The following is a 24172-nucleotide window of genomic DNA, read 5'->3' as shown; positions in this document are numbered from 1 at the left end:
ATAGAAAATCAAGACACATTCTGCATTATGGGGAAGCATTTTGTGTGTGAAAAGAGTTTCTATAATTTACTATATTTAAGTATTTAGATATACTAACGAGAGTGCTTTCTGTTTCTTGGAATCAAGATGTAACACCTCATCAGGATATCAAAGGTCCTCCATTTCATTTCATTGGTCAGTTACAACATCCATATAACTTGAATAAGATGAAATTGTTTCTTTTATAAATGTCTTTGTTTAATATAGTCACTACTCATAGCAAATGTGTTACAGATGGGAGAAATAAGTGATATGCATCATCTGAGAAAGGAGGAAAGATGACGAAAAAGGGGAGAGGAAACAGAGCACAGAAAGAAATGGGGATATAGTTATCAGCAACGGAATGCAGGAAGTGGAAGACTGGTTGAGGAAGTTGAGAATATAGGAAGCAGGATGGAGAAATAAAAATGATCTTTGTTGTCTGTCATGATGTTGATGAGCACTGAAATTCTGCCAGGTGTTGGTTTGGACTAACTTTCCATTGGGCTTGCAAATGAGCATGCTATTTTCCCAGCCCAAGAAATGTTATTAATAGACAAGGGTAAGGTCATATAGAGAGGATGAGAGAGAGGTAAAGAATCCAAAGTCCTTTTCTGACTTTTTTTTCTTGACTTATAAAACCTTAGAAAGAGTTTTTGAAATAGAATTTAAAAGAATAAGCACATTTGTCTCATATGCTTGTGTTTCTACAAGCATATGATTTTTTTTTCATAAAAAATCCATACTTGCAATGTATATTGCACTGCCTTTAATTTTTGCTTGGCAAATTAAGGTAAAGGAAAGATTTTATTCTTATGGTTAATGAAGTCTTGCACTTGATATGATTCAAATTTTTTGGAAAACTCAGATGTCTCCAAGAAAATGCAATGAACAATCTCCCATATCAAGTTCCAGGTACTAATATTTGCAGACAGGGCATAACAGTAGAAAAAAAAAGTTTCATAAAGAAATGTTAAGAATAAATGTATGACCAAAAGGCTGATCACTAGGCTATGCAGTATATGAATTTTTGGAAGGTTTCACAGACATACATCATGATTTGATTCGTGACTTGGATTAAAAGTTCTCTTTCTGGGCATCTTTTGCTTGACAGAATCCCAGCACAGCTCAAGTTCCTGGAAAGTTTAAGAGGCTTCTTCTGCCAATGTGTCAGTCTCTAAGGGTTTAGTGCTTGGATGTCAGAGTAAGTGTTGATGATACTCGGAAGATCTGGGGGAGCATGTTACTAAGTTGATAAAACATCTCTTCAGAAATACTCTGTCAGAAGTAAAAAAAAAAAAAAAAAAGAAGTTCACATTTGTTAAATCATCATTGATTTTTTAAAGTTATTTAAAATATGGAACTATTCCTAGATAGGACAGCCGTATTTGGAAATTCTCTTCCATGACTGAGTTAGCCACATGATTATGGGCAGTGGGTGTTTTCGTTCTGAGAAACTATGTTGTTTCTGTCAAATAGTAAGTTTAATTACCAGAAAAATCCCTAGATAACTCTAGCTTAGTCAGTAACTAAAGTACCACTGATTTTGCTAAGCTCTATATAGAATACAGAATCATTTTCTGCTAATGTCCTTTTATGTGAATTTTTCAAGAACTACAGATCACGAATGTGGGAAAAAAACAAAAAATGAGTCAAGTTTGGTTCTAGGGTTAAATAAAAGATCCCTTGAGTGGAAGATGCTGACATCTTTGACAATAATCTAAATGCCTTTATGGCATCCAAACACTTCTCCCCTTAATAAATAGAAAGATGTTAGCATTTTATTATGTTCTACTGAGTTTGGGACAGGGTACCTAGCTGTATCTGGGAGCAATATTATAGCAGAGATTAAACTGGGGAGAGATCTATTAAGATAACACACCTGTGGTACCAGAAACTGCACTGTCCTGGAAATTCCTCCATCCCATGAAGCCATTTCCATCATGAAACCTAAAACAGAGCAACAGACTTTGCTGAATTACAGGTTCTGGTCCTCAAACCTACCAGCCCCTTATGGAGATAAACTGAATTTTCACTGTGGGGCTTCATGTCTTGCCTTTCTGGGTAGCCACTCGTGTGCAGGAGAGGCTAGGCCCGAAGAACAGATGAACTTCTGCAATCCTTAACTTTCCATGCCAGAGAGGTTTAACATCATTTTGTCAATGCATTTTCCCTTATGATTTCTCAAGTCCTTTTAGTCTCTGCACATTGAAGCTAAAGCAGGTTATTGAAGGAAAAGTGAAGATGTGGTTCTATATTTTCTTCTTAAGAAAATAAAAAGGCAAGAGAGAGCAAGGTATAATCAGATCAAAATACAAATAACATCCAAATATCCTTGTATTTCAAGAGGGCCAGAGATTTGTTTCCTTTATGATTGGAAAAAGAGAAGTAAAAAAATATTTGCCTTGTTAAACCACTTTTAACTGGGACACCAGAGGACAGAGGTAATGTTCACATTCTTCTCCTGAGCAGCTCTACTTTCAATAGTTGGGACTAAGAAATACAGGTCATGTTGTTGAAATATAAGGTTCTGCTCACCTTTGACACACTTAAACACAAGTTCTGCTCTCCTTAAGCACCATGGTATAGTCATTTCCTAAAAAGAGAACCAAAACAAATCATATGTTTTTAACAGAACTCTGTAAAAAAAAAAAAAAAAAAAAAGACCTATAATATTGACCATCTACTTCGTGAACAGATTTGGGCACCTATTTGCTAACTTTAGGTGGATTTCTTCTGGTCTTTAGGTATAATTTGTTGTAACTGTTAGACTACATTTGTGGAATACAAACCAATTTAATTATCCTACTAATTATAATTAAAAAAATACCCTTAAAACTTTCTAGATAATTAATTCTAAAGACAAAGTGACATAGGAACTCCAAATATTCTCGATTTCAGCATGAATAATTCCATTAACTTGTATACTATTGGAACAATGCATTAAAATGCTTTTATTGTATAACATGTTATTACAAAAGTGACAGAAATACACAAACATCCCATCCCGGTCACCTACCAAACCGAATGCACTCATTTTCTACATTCCTTTCTAATCTCTGACCAAATGCGCACGTGAGTGCTACCGCCGGACGAGAACTGACCCATTTATTTTCTGTAGTTATGATCCGTGATTATACCATTTAAAATTCTACTTCTTTTCATGATCACCAGAATTACTTTCCCATGTTGCAAGTCTTCATAATCAAAACTGTACATTTGTTATTTCATTAGAGTGGTTCTCAATCTTTTTGGGTCTTAGGATCTTTTACACTCTCTTTTTTTTTTTTTTAAAGATTTTTATTTATTTTACAGAGAGAACGAGAGGGTGCATGAGCACAGGCAGAGGGAGTCTTCCCCGAGAAGCCAGGACCCCGAGGCAGGAGATCTTTTACCCTCTTAAAAATCAATGAGGACACCAATGAGCTTTTGCCTATGTGGATTTTATCTCTTGGTAGTTATTACATTAGAAATTAAAACAGAAAAATGCAAAAAATACTAATAGTGAAGTAGCAGAAAGAGAAATTAACGAATCAATCCCATTTACAATGGCACCAAAACCCATAAAATACATAGGAATGAATGTAACCAAGGAGTTATTTTCTGAGTTTATACACCCATGGGAGAGACTGAAAGGCTATTCTTTACTCTCAAGTATATGGCTCTGAGGGACCTGAAATACTCCTATTAATCAGTTTCTTAGTCATTATCTCAGGGTGAGGAACAATATGGCTTTCTGATTTTTCACATGCAGAAACAATGGGTTAAGTAAACCACTTTGGGAAACTATTTGGTTGTAAATACAGAAGCTAAACATACACACACCGTGACACTGAACAATTCCATCCCTAAGTATATACATAATAGAAATGCCAAAATCTACCTACTAGAATGTTCATAGCAACATAAGTCATAATAATCAAAACCTAGAAACTACCCAAATATCCCTAAATAGTAGAATGCATTGCTAATTGTGGTCCTGTCACACAGTAGAGTAATATAGAATAATATGAACAACCATAGACAATGATGTGGGTAGATTTTACAAACATAATTATGGAGTGAAAGAAGCCAGATACAGGAGTACATACTACAGGATTCTACTTATATAAACTACAAAAACAAGCCTAAGTAATCCATGCTTTTCAAAATGGGAAAAAAAAAAAATGGTTACCCTCATGGAGAGAGTATGGTTTATGAGACTGGAAGGGTTAGGGTTCTTCTGGGGTGGTGGTAATGTTCTGTTTTATGATCTAGGTATTGGTTACAGGGGTGTTAAGTTTGTGAAAATTTGAGCTATATACTTCAGTATACTTTTCTATATGTGTATTCTACTTTAATAAAAATTTAAAAACAACATCTTCTTCAACCACAATTATAATAACTAAAAGCTCTAAGTTCCAAATTATTGAACAAGTTAACAGTAAAAAATAAAAGGGAATCAGGAACTTGGGATTCTTTTTTTTTTTTAAAGATTTTATTTACTTTATTTGGCAGAGAGAGAGATCACAAGTAAGCAGAGAGGCAGGCAGAGAGAGAGAGGGAAGCAGGCTCCCCGCTGAGCAGAGAACCCGATGTGGGGCTTGATCCCAGGACACTGAGATCATGACCTGAGCCGAAGGCAGCGGCTTAATCCACTGAGCCACCCAGGTGTGCCAGGAACTTGGGATTCTTGATTTACAGGTTCATTCTATACCCATCAGGTTAGATTGGCTCCAGTATGACAGTATCTTATATCACAAATATTTACAGGGATAACCTGGTGATTATCAGGATGTCTCTCCTCTTGCTGATAGATTATTCTTTCCTTTCTTTTTTTTTTTTCTTAGAACTGCAATTAATTTCTACAGCTCTAAATACCACAGACACTATGGTCTTTACTGTGCACCACTAAAATGTGGTAACCGAGTGTCTAGAAATTCTGTTTGTTAGAGAAAGTAAACAACACCTGAAAATGCTTTGGGACCCTTGCATGAAAACTAAAACAAAGATTAACTCTGTATCCTGTGCAGTGTTGTCTGAATTTGTAGAATAAACTTCGTGACCCGAATGGGTGTTTAAATACAACAAATGGGAGGATGGTGGCTCAATATACTTTTGTGAATGAAAATGGACACTTTGGAAACAAATTTAATGTCCTGCAGCTGGCTGTCCCAATTTAAAACATGTAACTTTTGTAACATTGTGGGAGAGGGAATGCTAGTAGTATCAGATGTCTGGAAATAAATCCAAACTTAGTGACTTTTGGAAATACTGTTTTTGAGGTTGTTTCCCACCTACATATAACCATTTTTATAAACTGGTTAACCAGGAGTCCAGCTGCAGCAATGTTTGGATGTTTCCTTGCGGCTGGAATTCATCACAAACTTTCTTTGTTATTCTCCAAAGACTTTTATAGATGGACTAGTTAGTGATGATAACTTAACCACGGCTAAACATGCCTGATGGAACTAAAACTTTATAAAGCTACAGTTGAAAAAACCCCAAACAAACCATGTGTGTTCATCTCTCCTGATACCATATTAGGTATGACTTCGGCTACATAAGTGAATGGTGACAGATTAGGCAGTCTGATGCAGCTTTCATAGGATGGAGCCAGAATTCTCTTAACTGAAACAATGTGTCTGATGAAAATACAAATGGGATGTAAGTGGTAAATCATCTCCTCTTACCTGGAATTGATTTTGTGTGTGTGTTTACATAGGGTACTGCATTTAAGATGAATGAATCGAAATGTTTTGCTCTAAAAAGTAGCATTTATACATCTTTTATTTTGAGAAATAAGTTTTAATAATCAATGGGAAGGCTTCCTTCCTGACATCCACAATGCACATCGAGCCATTTTATTTAAAAAAAAAAAAAAAAAAAAAAAAAAAAGCCACCTCTGAACCAGCTGGCCCCAAGTTGCTGATAAGGGTCCTTCACCACCAGGCTGACCACTAGCTCTCCCAAAAGCACTTGCCTGCACCCACTGTTTTGAGGCTACTTTGTTTCTCCAAACTACTTTAAGTTGAGTTTTGGTCTTTGCATTATTTCTTCAGCTTATCCTCTCTAACCAGTTTTTATGTGGATGAGAAGGAAAACAGGAGAAAGCAGACAGTCATGGGAAGACTTTTTTCCAAAATATAAAACAAAGCACAGTACGTAATAAAATGAATCAATGATTATGCCGTATTTTAACTTTGGAAGCCAACAACTGTATTATCCAAAACGCATCCTCGAGCATTCTTGAGAGAATGTTAAAATGAGGCCGGTTTCTTCCTGTTATCTAGCACCTCCTTCTGCTGCCTATTAATGCATACTCAGAGAATGCAAACTAATTTTAATGTTAGTGTAGGCCAAATATAAATGTGGAGGTAATTCTAATGCTACTTAAGACAAAAACAGAGGAAGAGGGAGAGAAAGGGGAGGAGTAGGGCCATATGTCTTATCCAAAGCTTAAGTTAATTTTTATTTTCTACTTACTATATTCTCTGGACATAAATTGTTAAGGATTATTCTCTGTTTTGTATCATATGTCACTCAGTGCTATTAACCATATAGGGGATACAAAGGTCCACTGATTATTTTTAAAAAGTGCTTTTAAAATGTAAAGTGGATTATTATTATTACACAATGTTGATGGTTAACATATTTATAAAATTACGGTATTATTCTTCTACCTGCTTACCTCTGACATATCATGCACCAGCAAGAGAGGTATGCTTATTGTTGTGATGTCATGGGTACAGCAAACCTTGAGGATATTTCGAAGTCCCATAATGGCAGGATCTCGAGCAGTAATGTTTCCCGACTTCACATTGTCATCCACACAAAGGTGGAAAGCAACATGTATTTCTGAGAGATTAGAATGCCGTGTAATGTAAAATTCTCCTGGGAACACCAAATAAAAGCATGATTTTCAAATGAATAAATCTCATTCATCAGTGGGCTTTATAAGGAACTATATGGCAGTCAATGAGCTGAACTACGAGAGGTGTATGTATCTATGTTGGGCTCAGGAAGCAAATACAGCCACGGCTCCTTCATTCTTGGAGAGGTGATGAAAAAAAGAGACAATAGCCAATTTTGCATTAGGTTCACAAATTGGCCTGAAGTGACCACTAAGTAGTAAGCAAACCAAATGAGTACTTATCTCTATTTTTATGTAAATGTTCAAAATGTCCTACTTGACTCAAAGTGAGCATGTAAAAACAGGTTGCTTGATAACCTCTCTTCCCTACACCCTAAATCAGCATTCTCCATCTCAATTCATGGATCTAATCTCCCTTCAGTTAGTTAACTGGCATAGGACAGAAACACAGAAGTTGCCCTTAATTACCTCCTTTATCTCGGTATCTCTTCCCTAACCCACAGTACAGTGCACCATCAACTACTTTCAATAATATCTCCAACAATTATCTCAAACCTGAGGCACTCCATTTTTATTGCTATTACCCTAGCTCATACCCTAGTACACGCCACCATCATCGCTCACCTAGGGTTTTGTCAAAGCCTCTTCATCTCTCTGCTCCCATCTTTCCTACCTACAAACCATTTCCACATTTGCAGGCCAAACAATTTCTTTATAAATCAGATTATATCACTCATCTACTTAACATTGTCCAGCAGGCTCACACTTCTTCCAGAAGACAATCCAAGCTCTTTACTGTGGTTCCCATGGTCTATATGACTGGGATACTGCCTATGTATCTGTCTGTCCTCTTGTCTCACCGTCTCCTCTGACGCAGCCACACAGGCTTTTGTAAAGTTCTTCAAACATGTAGAGCTTATTTCCAAATCAGGGCTGCCTTGTCCAAGTTTTTCCCCAAGATTCTTATATGTCTGACTTCTTGTCACCAATGATGTCTCAGATCAAAGAGTACCTTCTCAGAGAGCTCTTCCTTGATTCTCCCATCTGATATAGGACACCCCTTATTTTTTCTCCACATTGTTCTATTTTCTTCTCAGCACTGAAATTCTTCATTTGAGATTATTTTATTTAAAAAATTTATTTATATTCGATTTAATTAATACAGTGTATTACTAGTTTCAGAGGTAGAATTCAGTGATTCATCAGTTGCATACAACACCCAGTGCTCATTACTTCAAGTGCCCTCCTTAGTGCTATCATCCAGTTACCCCAACCCCTATCCATGTCCCCTCCAGCAACCCTCAGTTGGTTCCTTAAGTTACGACTCTCTTACGGCTTGCCTCTCTCTCTGTTTTCCTCTTATTTTTTCCTTCTCTTTCCCTATGTTCATCTCTTTTGTTTCTTAAATTCCACATAAGTGAAGTCATATGGTATTTGTCTTTCTCCGATTTATTCCACTTAGTATAATACCCTCTAGTTCCATCCATGTCATTGCAAAGGGCAATATCGCACTCTTTTTGATGGCTAAATAATATTTTATTTTATGTGTGTGTATGTGTGTGCATGTATGCATGCACATATACACACATACATACATACCTCTCTTATCTATTCATCTGTTGACAGACATCTGGGATCTTTCCATAGTTTGACTGTTGTGGACATTGCTGCTATAAACACTGGGGTGCAGGTGCCCCTTTGGATCACTGTATTTGTACCTTCTGGGTAAATATCTAGTAATGCAATTTCTGGGTTGTAGGGTAGCTCCATTTTTAACTTTTTGAGGAACCTCCATACTGTTTTCCAGAGCGGCTGCACCAGTTTGCATTCCCAACTATAGGAGGGTTCCCCTTTCTCTGCATCCTCACCAACATCTGCTGTTTGTTTGTTTGTTTTTTTAAAGATTTTATTTATTTGACAGAGAGAGAGAAATCATAAGTAGGCAGAGAGGCAGGCAGAGAGAGAGAGGGGAGGAAGCAGGCTCCCTGCAGAGCAGAGAGCCCAATGCGGGGCTCGATCCCAGAACCCTGGGATCATGACCTGAGCTGAAGGCAGAGGCTTTAACCCACTGAGCCACCCAGGCGCCTGTTTCCTACTTGTTAATTTTAGCCATTTTGACCAGCATGAGGTGGTATCTCATTGTGGTTTTGATTTGCATTTCCCTGACGCTGAGTGATGTTGAGCATTTCTTCATGTGTCTATTGTCCATTTGTATATCTTCTTTGGAGAAATGTTTGTTCATGCCTTCTGCCCATTTCTTGACTGGATTTTTTGGTTTTTTTGAGTGTTGAGTTTGATAAATTCTTTACAGATTTTGCATACTAGCCTTTTATCTGATAAGATATTTGCAAATATCTTCTCCCATTCCTATGGATGCCTTTCAGTTTTGTGGACTGTTTCCTCTGCTGTGCAAAAGCATTTTTTTTTTTTTTAAATCAAAGAGACCATTGTTTCTGCTCAATGACTATAGGGATTTTGTCTATCTTGTTTTATGTTTTAAATCCAACATACAGAACAGTGCCTGCTACATAGAAGGTACTTAGTAAGTATTTGTTGAATGACTGGATGAACAAATGTTTATAGACAAGGCTTAAAATCCATGCTTCCTATAATTGCTCCATTTTCTATTAGTCACACTAGTCAACAGCCTTTATATTCTACAGTTTCTCTCAATATAAATAAGTAAAATATACAAGCTTATAAAGACTATGTTTTTACAAACACACATGCCTCCCTGGAAATTCTGATAAGAAAATTCTAGGAAAGCTTTGCTCTTCTAAGAGCTACACTTCCATCTCTAACTCCTGCCCTCACAAATTCTACTTCCCCTTGCTTCAAAGTCATTATTGTAGGATTTTATTTATATTGACTTATAAAACTCACAGTATGCTTAAAAGTATTAGACATACATTAGCACAATGTTTACTCATCTGTAGTACCCAGTGTTTATAAGCTGTACCCATGGATGCCACTGACAGGCTCCATGCAAAGGCCTTTTTTTTCTTTGACTTAAGATGAAAGACTAGATAAGCAGAAAAAGAAATTATAGTAACAGAGACATCAAAATAAACTAGACAAAAACAAAAAAAAAAAAAAAAGGAAAAGGAAAATTGGTGGAAGAGTACAGTTACAATTTTCCTGGAAGGCAATAAAAGATGCAGACCGCCTATCAGAAACTTGGCAGACCATACGAGACAGTATCATTCTGGGCCCAACGAAGTACATTACCACCTCAGCTCCAACTGATCATTTCGATGAGGGGAGTGGCAGCATTAAACATGGGCCATTGTCCAGTGGTGAGGCAGATGACTTAGTGAACAAGTCAGGTGCTCCTAATCCCCAAACTGGCACTGCTTCATTTGACCTTACATGACTTGTCTCTTGGCCTTGTTTTACCCAGTAGTGAAATGGGGGTTATGAGCTGGCAGTGGTCATCAAAATAATATGATATAGCAGAAAAAGGACTAGACTGGGTATTGAGAAAGTCTGGTCTCTAAGCACTTATTGGCTGAGTGATCTTGGGCAAATCAATCTGATTCACAGATTTTCTGTACTTCGTGTAAGAAATGGGAAAAATAATGCCTGACTGCTTTCCTTAAGAAGTTGTTGCGAGAATTAGATGATATAAATGATAAATACTTTGATAATGAAATATATAAATATACAAATATATAAATAAAACTTTCGTAGCTTGAAAACTGAAAAGCATTTGTGATTTGGATCTTCATCTCTGGTAAACCTTCTTGCTGTTGGACAAATGGAAATTCAAATGCTGTCAGCGTATCTAATCCAATAGTTAGGTACTCGTTTTCTAATGCTTACTATGACATATCCTCCTGATTTAGTGACTGGGATACTAACCTATAGGCTCTTCCCAAAAAGGAGCAAGGAAGGAAATAAATATAGCAAGAAAGAGGTAAATTGCAAAAAACCCACACATCGGTACCTCCGGAATAGGTAAGGAGATTGGCACATTTTAAGAAAGCCACAAAATATGGATGATTTAAATTATGGATCTGTGCAGAGAAATACAATAAATCCTGTCTCAATGAAGGTATTTTTAGATAGAGAGGAGGACAGCTTCCTGTTCCACAAAGTGGAGGAAACAGCATGTGGTGATGCAATCCTGCCTCTAACATTACCCACGAAGGTAGGATCTCTGAAGGTGGGAGGGAGTTCGGAAGCTGATGACCACAAGCTAACCGACTGGGACTGACAAGATGGATACCAGAAAGCGATACGCTATTTGCTTACATTAAATGGGATGTGACCTACCTGTTGAAAATCTGGGTACAAACAGTGAAGGAACAACCTAGTTATTTAGGGAAATGCAAACTTTACTAGTTAGCTTAAAAGACTTTATGCTTGTGAAGAGATATGCCTTCCTTGCTACATACCCTGTCATCCAAACACTACAAGGGTCACCACAGTGAATTCAGTCTGGAAGAGGATCAAGAGCTTGAATTTCCAGCTGATAAATAATCTATCCAAAAACAACAAAGGAAATGAAAGAAATGGGAAATAGGAACGGTTATGGGGAGGTGGAAGTAAGAAAGATTGTAAATTATGTGACCCACATTTTTTCTACAAGTTCAACCGTTTCTGTCTCTAGTACTATTTATATTTTACAGTAAACATGACTTCTTGCTTCTTTTAAGAAACAAAGAAACAATGTATAACAGAAGAAATTTAAAATAGCAAATGCTATCAAATTTATGCAAATTGTCTAGACAATATTTATTGTATAGATCTAGAAAGTCAGAACTAGAATAAGAATAAAGATATAAATTGCAGAACATCTGTGAAAGTACATTCTGTCGATACAATTTTAAGTGATACACTGACAAACTTCTTATAATGTATACACCATAAAAACTTCTATTTCAAATCTCTGATCTCCATGGATGTGATTATAAGAAAACTGCAATTTCAAATAAAATACTACTTACCAGGTAAAATATTTAAATAGTTTCTGTCAGCGTTTTTAGCCTTATCGTCACTTCCTCCATTTCGGTTTCCAGAATCTACTCATGAGAATGCAACATGAAAGAACATAACAACATATGAAAGCACATTAATTCTACTGCTCCCCAAACAATCACAGTAACAGCAAAAGTTTGCTAAGGCTAGTTAGGTGCCAGGCATTCTGATAGATATTTTACATGTATCATCTCATTTAATTCTTACAAAACTCCTAAAACACAATCTCATGATGTTGGTACTGTTACTATCTTCATTGTATATATGAGGGAACAAAGGGTTAGAAAGGTTAAGTAACTTAACCAAGAATGCACAGTAAATGGCAGAACCAGGTCTTGAACTCACATATCCAGATTCTAAACCCTATGGTCTTAACCACATTCCACTTGCCACTATCCTATTTTTCATCTAGGAGGTTCAGGGCACTAAATTAACTACACATAAAAAAACTTCATTAGATAGTACTAGTGTGATCATCTTTATTTTTAGATTCTGAGTCACTGTTGGTGATATAACTTGTTCAGGACTACAAGCAAATGGTTAGTAGTACCAGGAATTACTTAATATTCAGCCCATTCTGAAATCTGTTATTTCTTATCTGTCACCATATACAATTTATTTCAAACAGATACGTGAGACTTTGTTTCAAATGGGAAATTTTTGTTTTAGGTAGTCAATAGTTGTTCTTTCTTTCTAGAAGGGATGATATTATTTAGAAGGATAAATATTGGTAAAATAAGACAAATCACAATTGACCATGCATTATACTTGGACACAAATTATTTTATGTACGTATATGTATTTTTGATAGATTTCTTAGAAAATTCAGATGTATCTTCTACCAAAACTCAAAAATGCAGAATGAATATTAGTATTCAAAGCAGCTATCTTTAAGAGGGTGTATATGTATTCCAATTAAATACACAACTATTTGGAATGGCTGTCACCATCAGAGTATCACTTGAAAACAGTCAGAACTTCAAATGGGTAAACTGAAAATACCAAGGGCAATTATGCTTTCAAAAATATTCTGAATGAAAGCAACTTAGTATTTTTACTTGGTGACTACTTTGACTAATTGACTGTATCACTGTACCTTATAAATGCAAATATTTTATCAACAGGGGGAGAGGGAGGCAGAGAGAGGAGATTTTGTGTTGCCAGAATCTATATTTACTGCAATAGTCTATCTCTCATACAGTGTGATATAACTGATAGGCTTTGAATAAATGTATGATCATAACACAGAAAACAAAAGAAATGATAAATAAGGACTCTAGTGATTTTGTTCATATGGGGTATGAGCAAACAGAATCCCTACTAAGTGAATAAGAGAGAAGAGGTCATTGTCCATTCCCCTCCCCATGTTTTAATGGTAATACCTTGTAATATTAAGAAAATGACTATTTTTCATTTTTTAAAAAATTTATATAACATGTACACAGAAGCAAAACTGCATTTGGTTTATTATCATGGATTGTAGAAATAAAAAGATCCTAATATAATGAACACAGTAAGGAAAACAATGGAATGCCTTAGAATAAACAGGTACTTGAGTATCAGGATATAAACATGGAAAACAAATACGTGGGTGTACACAGAAGAGGAAAAGATGGAGAAAGTATTTTCACAGAGTTCTTCTATGACGACATGTGGGTTCCTTTCAGAAAGTTGTCTTTTATAGACCTGCTTGTTTCACTGACTCACTTAAACCACAAAATAGTTGCTTGAACAAGAACAAAATAATACCATGATTTACACACATTGCCTTAACTGTATGTGGTTTGAAAACTTCCTGTCATTTGCTGCACTTTCTATCTCTCATAAATATACTTAGAATCCTCTTCCTTCTCCCACACCTGTCCTGATCTCAATCTCCATGCTTTTAGTCCCTACTAAGAATAATATTAAGATGTTTCTCATTATATCACTGCTAGTCTGAATGACATGGAGGAAGAAGATGACAGAAGAGTAAAAGGACAGACTGGAATTTTCTGAAAGGTCCTTTGTTCGGATACATTTCTGTATGATTTCCTAACACAGCCTGGCTCTGTCATATGTGACACACAGTGCCACAGCAAAGCCACAGTCCCTAGAGTGGAATATAAACTAGCGGCGTTGCTATGGAGAGCCACTGAGAACACTATCAACATTAGCAATGTATGCGCCCTTTAACCCAGTAATGTCTCTTTAGGAGTCGCTGCCTACAGAGATGCTCACATGTGCACAATGATGTATGCATAAGGTGGTTTACGTATTACTACTTATAACAGCAAAAATGCTGGGACAGATTAAATGTCTACCATGGAACTGATTAATAACAGGATGCCTTGCAATGGACTACTATGTGGCAGTGGCAAGGTAGTAAGGATGTTTTTTATGCACTGATATGCTATGATGGCCAAGATAAATATTCAGTAAAAAAAAAAAAGCAAAGTATGGAAAAGTGTGCAGAGAAAGATGCCACTTGTGTAAAAAGGAAAAATAAATACATGTACACACATACACGCATGGATACACAGATTAGCATAGGTCTGGAAGGCACAAGGCAGGCTTGGCTGACTCTGGGAAGGGCACTGAATGGGTGGTGACAATTATGAAGATCTTCGCTGTATGCTCTTTCTACAGTTTAAATTGTGAATCTTGAGATTGTTTTACCTATTTAGGAAATGATTAAAAAATAAAACAAGTTTTTAAAAGTCTATTGAATATGGAAACCATAGTGAATGCTAATCAAAGTAAGTCTAGAGAGCTACCTTTTAGCATTAGGAAAAAGGGAGAAATTCTACAATTTCTACTGGGAGAGGAACAAAGACAGCAAGCAAAGATAAAGCAATATTTCTTAGCTTACTACAGAACACAACACATGAACCAAAAGTACTATGACGGTTTCTTTTAAACACTGAAGTTGCAAAACAAACCAACAAAAAAGACATCCGACTACCAGAAGCAGATTCAAAAGTCTGACCAGCCACAGTTTAATAACTTGCCATATTTTATTTTTTTGGGGAAAACATCAAGTTTTTGAAAGTATGCATTAAAGCCAAATAAGAACATTTACGGCAATTTTATGCCTGTGTAATAGGAGATGTCTGAAAAACAAGAAACACACAGCTTACATTTATTTTTGAATGGATATTACCCTTATAGTTAGATCTTAACTAAACAAACTTACAGTGCCAATTTAATTTATAAAAAACTGCTTTTTAAACTTATATTTTTCAATTAAAAAATATAATTACTCTGTAATTTGAGCTAAAATTCTTTCCCTTACTCATATCTTCCCTTAAGTCTATCAATAAATAGAAGTCTTCTACAGAGCAATGCCATGAACATTTTCTATAGCTTTAAAAAATAACATTCTAGCAAATTTCTCAAATAGTTAGAAAGGATGTTTATAGTGTGAATAAATATTAAAAAAAAAGCAGGACATAGTTCTGGACATAGTAATTTTTCAAAAGAACAATCAACAGCAAGTCTTCCTGACTTCCTGCTACCTAAGAAGGATCAAAGATGGAACATATAATAAGTGTATATTTTGTGCTAACATTTACTCTATCACGTCAATGCCCTTCAAGGTAGCAAGTACTTTAGAGATATAGAGATATAGCAAGCACTTTAGAGATATAGAACTTGGATCAAAAGACCACCAACTTTCCAATGAGTACTTCAATTTTAACTACAGAATTTAAATTTTTTAAAAAAAGATTTTATTTATTCATTTGACAGAGAGAGATCACAAGTAGGCAGAGAGGCAGGCAGAGAGAGAGAGATGAGGAAGCAGGCTCTCTGCTGAGCAGAGAGCCTGATGTGGGACTCGATCCCAGGACCCTGACATCATGACCTGAGCCGAAGGCAGAGGCTTTAACCCACTGAGCCACCCAGGTGCCCCCAGAATTTAAATTTAAAAACAGTTTTGCTGGGCGCCTGGGTGGCTCAGTGGGTTAAGCCGCTGCCTTCAGCTCAGGTCATGATCTCAGGGTCCTGGGATCGAGTCCCACATCAGGCTCTCTGCTCAGCAGAGAGCCTGCTTCCTCATCTCTCTCTCTCTGCCTGCCTCTCTGCCTACTTGTGATCTCTCTCTGTCAAATAAATAAATAAAATCTTTAAAAAAAAAAAACAGTTTTGCTAAAAAAAAATTAAAACAGTTTTTGCTAAGGTTATTGAACAAAATCATGCAAAAAGGAAATTAAGAACAGAATTCAAGCTTCTGAAGATCTTAAATTTTGTTCTTAATTTCTTTCTTCCACTTTTCCACCAATACAACTTTCTGTATTTTAATAATGGTCCATATGCTATTAGAGTGTTTAGGGACAGAATACACTGAAAGTGAACTTTTGAAAAATTTGAGTTTTACTGACCATGTGATTCTTTCAACTTACTCCTTCGTTGGGTTCTAGCATAAAGTACCACCTGCTGGACAACTTCCAGCTGCTCTTCAATTCGGGGAAAATGGAAGTCAGTGCATTCTTGGCAAACTGTGGCAAAATCTAAGGGACCCAAAACATTTATAAACTTCTACAAGTGAACTATCAAATATTTAGTATTTACTTATAAAATGACAACTGGTAGAAATAAAATATAAAATTCTTAAGTATGATTTCTTACACTTGTCCTTTCAATAATTATGTCTTAAGTTAGGGGACAGTGAGTTTTGTTGGAATCAGAAACCCAATCTCTCACTCAAAAGAGTAAACAACTAATAGATAAGGAAATTTTCAGATAATTTCAAACCTTTAAATAACAGTTACTTTAATCATCATCCAGTCCCCCAATGCTAAAAAAAAAAGACAGTTCTTAGAGTTATGATGGGAAATAAACTCTATTCAAGCTTCCTTAAAAATGTATACATTTCAATATATATATCTAAAATTTTTAAAATACTCATACAAAGTGAGTTGTACAGAGGGAACTTAGACTTTTACCTAGCACATTTAAGAAATATGTTATCTAAAATCCTAGGAAGAAAGGACAAAGGGATGAACTAAAATTCATGGAGACAGGATTGGCTTCTGAATTGAATACGTTTATATCTAGTTATTCTTTTTGTTATGCCTTGAAGCAAGAATCTTGTAAGAGCAGTACTTAGGATATAATAGAATTTTAAGAGGGAGTAAATATCCTGAAGCAATCTACAAATGCTAAAGTATGAAAGAAATCTCAAACAGCCGTGGCTAGGTATGTGTGTTGCTTGGCTACTAAAATACTAGGGCTAACTAAATTTTTTGCTTTTCTATAAATTCTTTCTTTGTAAGAATGGTATTAAAAGGGGGAAATTTAATGAAATAAATAAGGTAATGTTAACTTACCTCTCTTAATACCACTATATGAATTGATTCGATTATCTACTAGTAAAACCAGGCCACACAGAGATGTGGAATAAAGTGACAGGGCAGTCTGGAGTCGATGGAGTTTCACGCCACTTCGATGATTTCTTTTGTGCTTACAGAAGTCCAGCATATCTGCTCTCAGCAATCTCAAATTATGCATGGTCTTCAGCTGGGCTCCTGGGGGGTGGGCAACAGTCCCAGAAAGAAACTAAGACAGCTGCAAAAATCCAGTATAACAGGATGCAAATCTCTATGGCAAGAATTCAGATAAATCTGTGCTACAAATAATTAGAAATAGGCTTTGCAATTTCCCATTCTAATAACTATACAGATTTAACCTTCCTATTTAAAAAAAAATAATATATTAGCTATACCAGAAAATGTTTGGCAAAACAAACTATGGAAGAAGGACATAATTTTTTTATTTTAAATTTTTTTTGTTGCCATACAGTTCCATATTGGTTTCTGGGGTAGAAGTCAGTGACATACAATTCAGTGTAGAATTCACTTACATACAACACCAGTGCTCAGCACAACAAGTACCTTCCTTAATCCCCATCACCCATCTAGCTCATCTCCTACTCCCCTTTCTCCATCAACCTTCAGTTTGTTCTCTATAGTTAAGATTCTCTTATGGCTTGTTTCCCTCTTCCCTTTTTTTACTCCCCCGCCCTTCCACTATATCCATCTGTTTCCTTTCCTAAAGTTGACAGTGATTGAGATCATTTAGTATTTGTCTTTCTCTAACTTATTTCACTTAGCCTAATACACTCTAGCTCCTCCCATGTTGTTACAAATGGCAAGATTTCATTTTATTGGTAATAAAATGAGTAATATTCCACTGTGCATATACATACCACAACTTCTTTATCCATTTATCAGTTGACCGACATTTGGGCTCATTCCACAGTTTGGCTATTGTTGTGAAAATGCAGCTATAAACACTGGAGTGCCTATACCCTTTCAAATCTGTATTTTTGTATCTTTCGGGTAAATACCCAGTAGTGTAACTGCTAGGTTGTAGGGCAGTTCTTTTTTTAACCTTTTGAGGAACCTCCAAACTCATCAGTTTTCATTCCCACCAACAGCACAAGGATTCACCTTTCTTGGCATCCTTGCCAACACCTGTTGCTTCTTGTGTTGTTAATTTTAGCCATTCTGACAGGTGGTATCTCACACCTGTGGTTTGTATTTGTATTTCCCTGATGATGAGTAAGGTTGAGCATCTTTTCATGTGTCTGTAAGCTTCTGGATGTCTTCTTTGGAAAAGTGCCTATTCATGTCTTCTGCTCATTTCTTGACTGGATTATTTGTTTTTTGGGTGTTGAGTTTATAAGTTCTTTAAAGATTTTGGATACTAACCCTTTACCAGATACATTGCTTGCAAATATCTTCTCCCATTCTGAAGGCCATCCTTTAGTTTTGTTGATCATTTCCTTTGCTGTGCAGAAAGAAGCTTTTTATCTTGATGAAGTCCCAATAGTTCATTTTCGCTTTAGATTCCCTGGCATCTGGCAACATTTCTAGTAAGAAGTTGCTACAGCTGAGGGCAAAGAGGTTGCTGCCTATGTTCTCCTCCAGGATTTTGATGGTTTCCTATCTCACATTTAGGTCTTTTATCCATTTGAATTTATTTTTGTGTATGGGTATGAGAAAGAGGTCCAGTTTCATTCTTCTGCATGTCGCTGGGAGTAGGACATAATTTGTATAAAAACAACATGGGTACATTGTACTCATATGCTAGGGATTTTTCTCTTACATCATAAAAAAAGCTTCCCAAGTTATAATAAATTATGCCTGCAAAAAATGAATCCACTTACCTAAGTGAATGGTAAAACTTTCTTCCAATTTTCTCTGCTCCTCATAAATCCTTCCATTTGCTTCTACAGATTCTCTGAACTGACTTGGTTGAACTTTAATTTCCTCACTGAAATTAATAAAATTATTCATATACTTTTTTTGTCTATTTGTCAAAAACTTTTCATGAAGGAAAGAAAGCATTATAATGAAATGAGACAAAATGAAAGCTAAGAGTACCACTTAATTTATTCCTAAACTACTCCTTAATCCATGGTAATAAGGAAGAATCATAAACACCAGAAGTTCTTAAAATTCCTACTTGTTCTTTGATTTCCTTACAGTAAGTAATGCATATTATTCTTTCCAGTCATTAGAATATCAACGCATGTGGCCTAAGAGAATATTACTATTTTAAAATGGCACATTTAAAAAAATGTAGTATATCCTATATCAAGGCTGACTCTAGGAAAAACTAAAAACATCAGTGAAGTGATAGAAATAAAAATTGAGAAGTCAAATAAAAGGAAAAAAAAAGATGAAGTTCATTTTGATGTATTCACATCTTTTTTTTTTAACGTTTTCCTTTTTTTTTTCCTGTCTTTCAAGGACATTCTCCTCCCTTTCAAGGACTTCTTTCTTTGCTCTACTGTGATCTTACTTATTTGCTGAAAAGGTTTCCATGGAGGCACTGTACGACTGTAAATTCAAATGTCACGGTATGCTGAAGATGATATGTCTCTCATAGTCATTTTGGACTACATTTTTGGGATTATTCCAAAGAGTCTCATTAGTCTCACTACCTTCATTAGTATATACAGCAAATTTAAACCTAAAAATAGATTTATATTAATAAAACACTCTCACTGTAGGATGTGAAAAGCCCCAAGAGATTGCTGCTCCCACTCTAACAACAAGAAAAAGCCAGATCATCTATAAAATCCCAACTTTTCTGAAACTTGAGGTAACATGGCAACTAAGTAAATTCAATTCTAAAGTGCAACACACCCCTCCTAGGGTAGACAGGAAACACAGTTTTCATTTCTGGCAGCGCATGATAGAAATGAGTTGTTGTAATGTAAGGAGGTAAGAAGAACTCACTAACATTTTAATGAATTCTTAAAGGCCAAGTGTGGGCTAGCATGTAAATTTGGAATAGCCTTGAGCCTCAGGCACAAGGAGGCCTGCATGTACTTGCAAACTCTTCTCCATTGGTCTCCACCAGGTGTTTCCAAGAAAACACTGGCGGCAGTCCAGGAGACAAGGGAGCCTCTTTGGTGGCACAGACAGAAATGCTGAGAATGCTCCAAACTCAAGCCCTAGGTAGACAGGGCTTGCCCAAGACTGAAGCTGGGCAAAGACAATAGAGACCTGTTCCCCACCCCCAATTATGAGTCTAGCACCAAGTCCGATTCCCAAACAACAACAGTCTATTCCTCAGGGGTAGAACAACAGCATAGAGAGAGACCTCATGCTGTGGCACAGGCCTGCAAAAACTACTGGAAGTTTTGGAGAGAACAGGATGACAGGGAAAAACCCTCTAGAACCCAAAGCCCCATCTTAAATACAAAGTGGCAGCAGCTTACTATAGTAGAGAACATGAAGCCTGTGGTTATCACTGAAAAAACAAAAACCAAACTCAGCTCAACTACTGACTAGTGCAGCATGACCTTTACATTGATGGCCTGTTCACTTCTGGATGTAAGTATTATTTACCTTAGTCTCTTCTAATACATACAACATCCAGCATTTATCTTTTAAAAGAGAGAGAGAGAGAGAGAGAGAGACCCCCAAAAAAAGCAAGCAAAAGAAACAAATAACCCATTGTCAAGAGCAAAAGCAATCAACAGACACAAACTAAGAGATGACCCTGATACTGGGCATACAAGAAAAAGACTTTCACACAATGATGAGCAATACGCTAAAAGATCTATTGGAAAACAACACACAAGGACGCATAAGGAATTTAAGCAAAGGGAGAAAGGAAATTAAAGTACGAGAAAGAAAGACATGATATCAGATTGATGATTACAGATATCAACTCCTTTGACAGGTTCATCAGCAGACCACCAACTCATTTTATGATACCACTATTACCCTGATGTCAAAGCCAAATGAAGATATCATAAGAAAAATGAAACTAGAGGCACCTGGCTGTCTCAGTGGGTTAAAGCCTCTGCCTTTGGCTCAGGTCACGATCTCAGGGTCCTGGGATGGAGCCCCACATCGGGCTCTCTGCTCAGCAGGGAGCCTGCTTCCTCCTCTCTCTCTCTGCCTACTTGTGATATCTGTCTGTCAAATAAATAAAATCTTAAAAAAAAGAAAAACAAAACTCTACACCATCATATATATGTTTATTTTATAGTAGACATAATTACTTACATATAATGTATATGAAATAATACATCGTGACTAATGCCTATAAATCTTAACTACAATATTTCTAGAATACTGCTGAGTAATAAAAAGAAAAGAACTATTCATAAATGAAACAACATGAATAAGTCACAAAAGCATTATGATAAGGGAAAGAAGCAAGACACAAACTGCTACGTAACGGTTTGATTCTATTTATAAAACATTCCAAAAGAAATCAAAACTGCAGGGGCAGAAATCAGAGCAGGTTGCCAGGAGCTGGGAAAGAGAAAGGAATGAGCTATAAAGATATAAAAATGAAATGCTGAATCTTGATTGCAGTGATGATTTCATGACAGTTAAGTTTATCAAAACTCATCAAAACCTAAAAGAGGTAAATTTTAATTTGCATAATTTACCCTTCAGTAGGCCTGATGTTTTTAAAAGAAGCAAAAATAATGGCTAAAAATAAAATGCCACTTTTATCAATTTCTTACAAGAGTTCTATACGGAGTTGAGTTGAAAACAAGTTTCTGCGGCCCAAGGAAACCGCTATTAAAAGAAAAGCAAAACTGACAAAGTCTCAGTAAAAACATCTTTTCATAGGACTACTTAGTTTGTAAAAGCAGCATCAGCTAGAGGCCAATATGTACACAGTGGAACTGATTCTATAGATTGAATTTCTAAAACTATAGCAGCAAAGCGAGAGATAATTTTTATAACAAGGGGCATTTTCAGCTTCCTGAAATCCGTGACTCTCCGCATTTCTTTTTTTTTAAATTTAAATTTAAATTTTAATTTTTATTTTATTTTTAATTTTTTTCAATTAGTTAACATACAGTACATCATTAGTTTTTGATGTAGTATTCAATGATTCATTAGTTGCGTATAACATTCAGTTCTCATCAGATCATGTGTCTTCCTTAATGCCCATCACCAGACTCTCCACAATTCTAACCAAAACATACAGTATATACTTCACATTCTGGCTTAATATACACATTTATTTATAGAAAGCTTCATCCATGATGTGCTGTCATATTTTTTCCTTATTCTATTCTGCCATACTCCGTTCCATTTCATTTCATTCCATTCCATTTTATTGCTATTTTTAAACATCTGACTGGAAAGTAATGAATCTAGAATGGTCCTAGCAGACTGCAACCAGCGGTTTGAGAAACACCATTATATATTATAGGATACAGATGCTCTCAACACTTCTTTCTGCCCACCTTTCCCTTTGTATTGTGTTCATTATTTTTAAAAATTTCTTGTTCATTATTTAGTTGAAATGAGGAGTAGAGTCAAATATATTAGTGTCAAGGATGTTACCCCATTTCTAATCATAAAAATTGTTCAAATATTTCTAAAGTGTTGCCTTGGGAAAATAAGGCAAATGACAGATTATAATATTTGGAGAAGAGGTGATACAGATATCAGGTAAACAGTTAAATGATAACTCATCCATCTGCCTATTTGTCTCCCCATCCTATAAATATTTATTGAGCATGTCTTATGTGCCAGTGTGAAGAGGTAGACACTTGGCAAAGATCTGGGTATAATAGAAAAAACAGACATGGCTTTTGTATTCAAGGCAAGACTAGGAGGGGAGACTGACATTACACAAATAAAATGCTATTTCTAAATGTTTGGAGCAGATACCAGGCAACTGTTGGAAACAGGATTATCACATTTGTACTAAGTACATTTCCAGTTGAATATACTTTAAGATTTGAAAGAAGAAATTCTCAAACATATGAGTATATACCCAGGAAATAACATAAGCGCTGTCAAGCTCTAGGGCAACATATGAATAAAATGCATTTAGGCCATCAGGTACTATACAGGTTATGAATTACAGAAGTCCTCTATACTCCTTTTCCTTCTTTTTTTTTTTATTAAGTTCAATTAGCCAACATACAGTACATCATTAGTTTTTGATGTAGTGCTCAATGATTCATTAGCTGTATATACACTCCTTTTCTACCTTGTACATGCTTCTATGACTGCAAATGTCATTCTATACAGTATTATTTTATTTATAGGTCAGTCTCTCTAGAATATAAGCTCCACATGTGTAGCCATCTTTGTTTTTCTGCTTAGAGAGTGCTTGGAATTTAAGATGCATTCAACCAATGCTAACTGCACTGAACTGAAACCAATTGAAAACAAACAAGAGATTGTACTTGGGATATTTAGATATACACACCTAAGAGATTTATAGCTAAGTTCTACAGGGGTAAGTCACTATTTTAAGCCAACTAATTAACCCCCCTCCCAAACAACCCACACAAATCCAGATAATACCAAAGGTGTTAGAAGTATAAAATTATCTTGGATGGTCATTGGTAACTTAAAAATAGCTGCAACTAAAAGATTCAATTTTATAATACATACGAACCCTTCCTAACAATGAACTTTCATCTAATAAGAACAGATGGGTAATACCTGAGGGAGCTGTTGTTAGGGTTTTTTAGGTCTTGATGAAGTTTTATCACCCATTCCTGATATTCTTGCTTTTGGATGGCAGTTGATTGTTTTAATTCATTTGACCATTTATTTTCTAAGTCCTAAAAAGAGAGAGTACACCAAGTGGTCATTTTTTTTTTTAATAAGCATAAGTGAAAGAAAACGTACCTGCGTATCTAAAAATCATTGTACTTTACTTACTTGCTGGGATTCAAAATGCTGAGCAGCCAGTGAATTTACATCTTGATCTGTCAGTGATTTTCCCAATTCCTGCATAACTTTTTCCATTTCAATGCCTTGTCTAAAACATAAATAAGCAGATCAGATATATTCATGATATCTTTAAGGGGATGGCTACTCCAGATTCATT

General features: G+C 35.9%; 1 protein-coding gene across 2 annotated transcripts in view; it reads right to left on the bottom strand.

Annotated features, from left to right (window-relative positions):
• Positions 1 to 215: 215 nt before the first annotated feature.
• Positions 216 to 24172, bottom strand: part of C12H12orf4 (chromosome 12 C12orf4 homolog) — a 41627-nt gene continuing 17670 nt past the window's right edge. Inside the window, exons 5-14 of one of the 2 annotated variants that reach the window (XM_044227152.1) lie at positions 24004 to 24103; positions 23782 to 23903; positions 19002 to 19108; positions 17161 to 17358; positions 16213 to 16341; positions 11821 to 11895; positions 6689 to 6891; positions 2557 to 2614; positions 1901 to 1968; positions 216 to 1296 (exon numbers count right to left, since the gene is read on the bottom strand). In XM_044227152.1, the coding sequence (XP_044083087.1) occupies positions 1204 to 1296; positions 1901 to 1968; positions 2557 to 2614; positions 6689 to 6891; positions 11821 to 11895; positions 16213 to 16341; positions 17161 to 17358; positions 19002 to 19108; positions 23782 to 23903; positions 24004 to 24103 (1153 nt within the window). In that variant the 3' untranslated portion in view covers positions 216 to 1203. The remainder of the gene's footprint in view (positions 1297 to 1900; positions 1969 to 2556; positions 2615 to 6688; positions 6892 to 11820; positions 11896 to 16212; positions 16342 to 17160; positions 17359 to 19001; positions 19109 to 23781; positions 23904 to 24003; positions 24104 to 24172) is intronic. The other variant, XM_044227154.1, reaches the window with a different exon arrangement.

This window comes from Neovison vison, chromosome 12 (assembly GCF_020171115.1).
Source record: "Neovison vison isolate M4711 chromosome 12, ASM_NN_V1, whole genome shotgun sequence".
NCBI lineage: Eukaryota > Metazoa > Chordata > Mammalia > Carnivora > Mustelidae > Neogale > Neogale vison.
The sequence above is the reverse complement of the archived record's forward strand: the minus strand, read 5'-3'. Positions and strand labels throughout refer to the sequence as shown.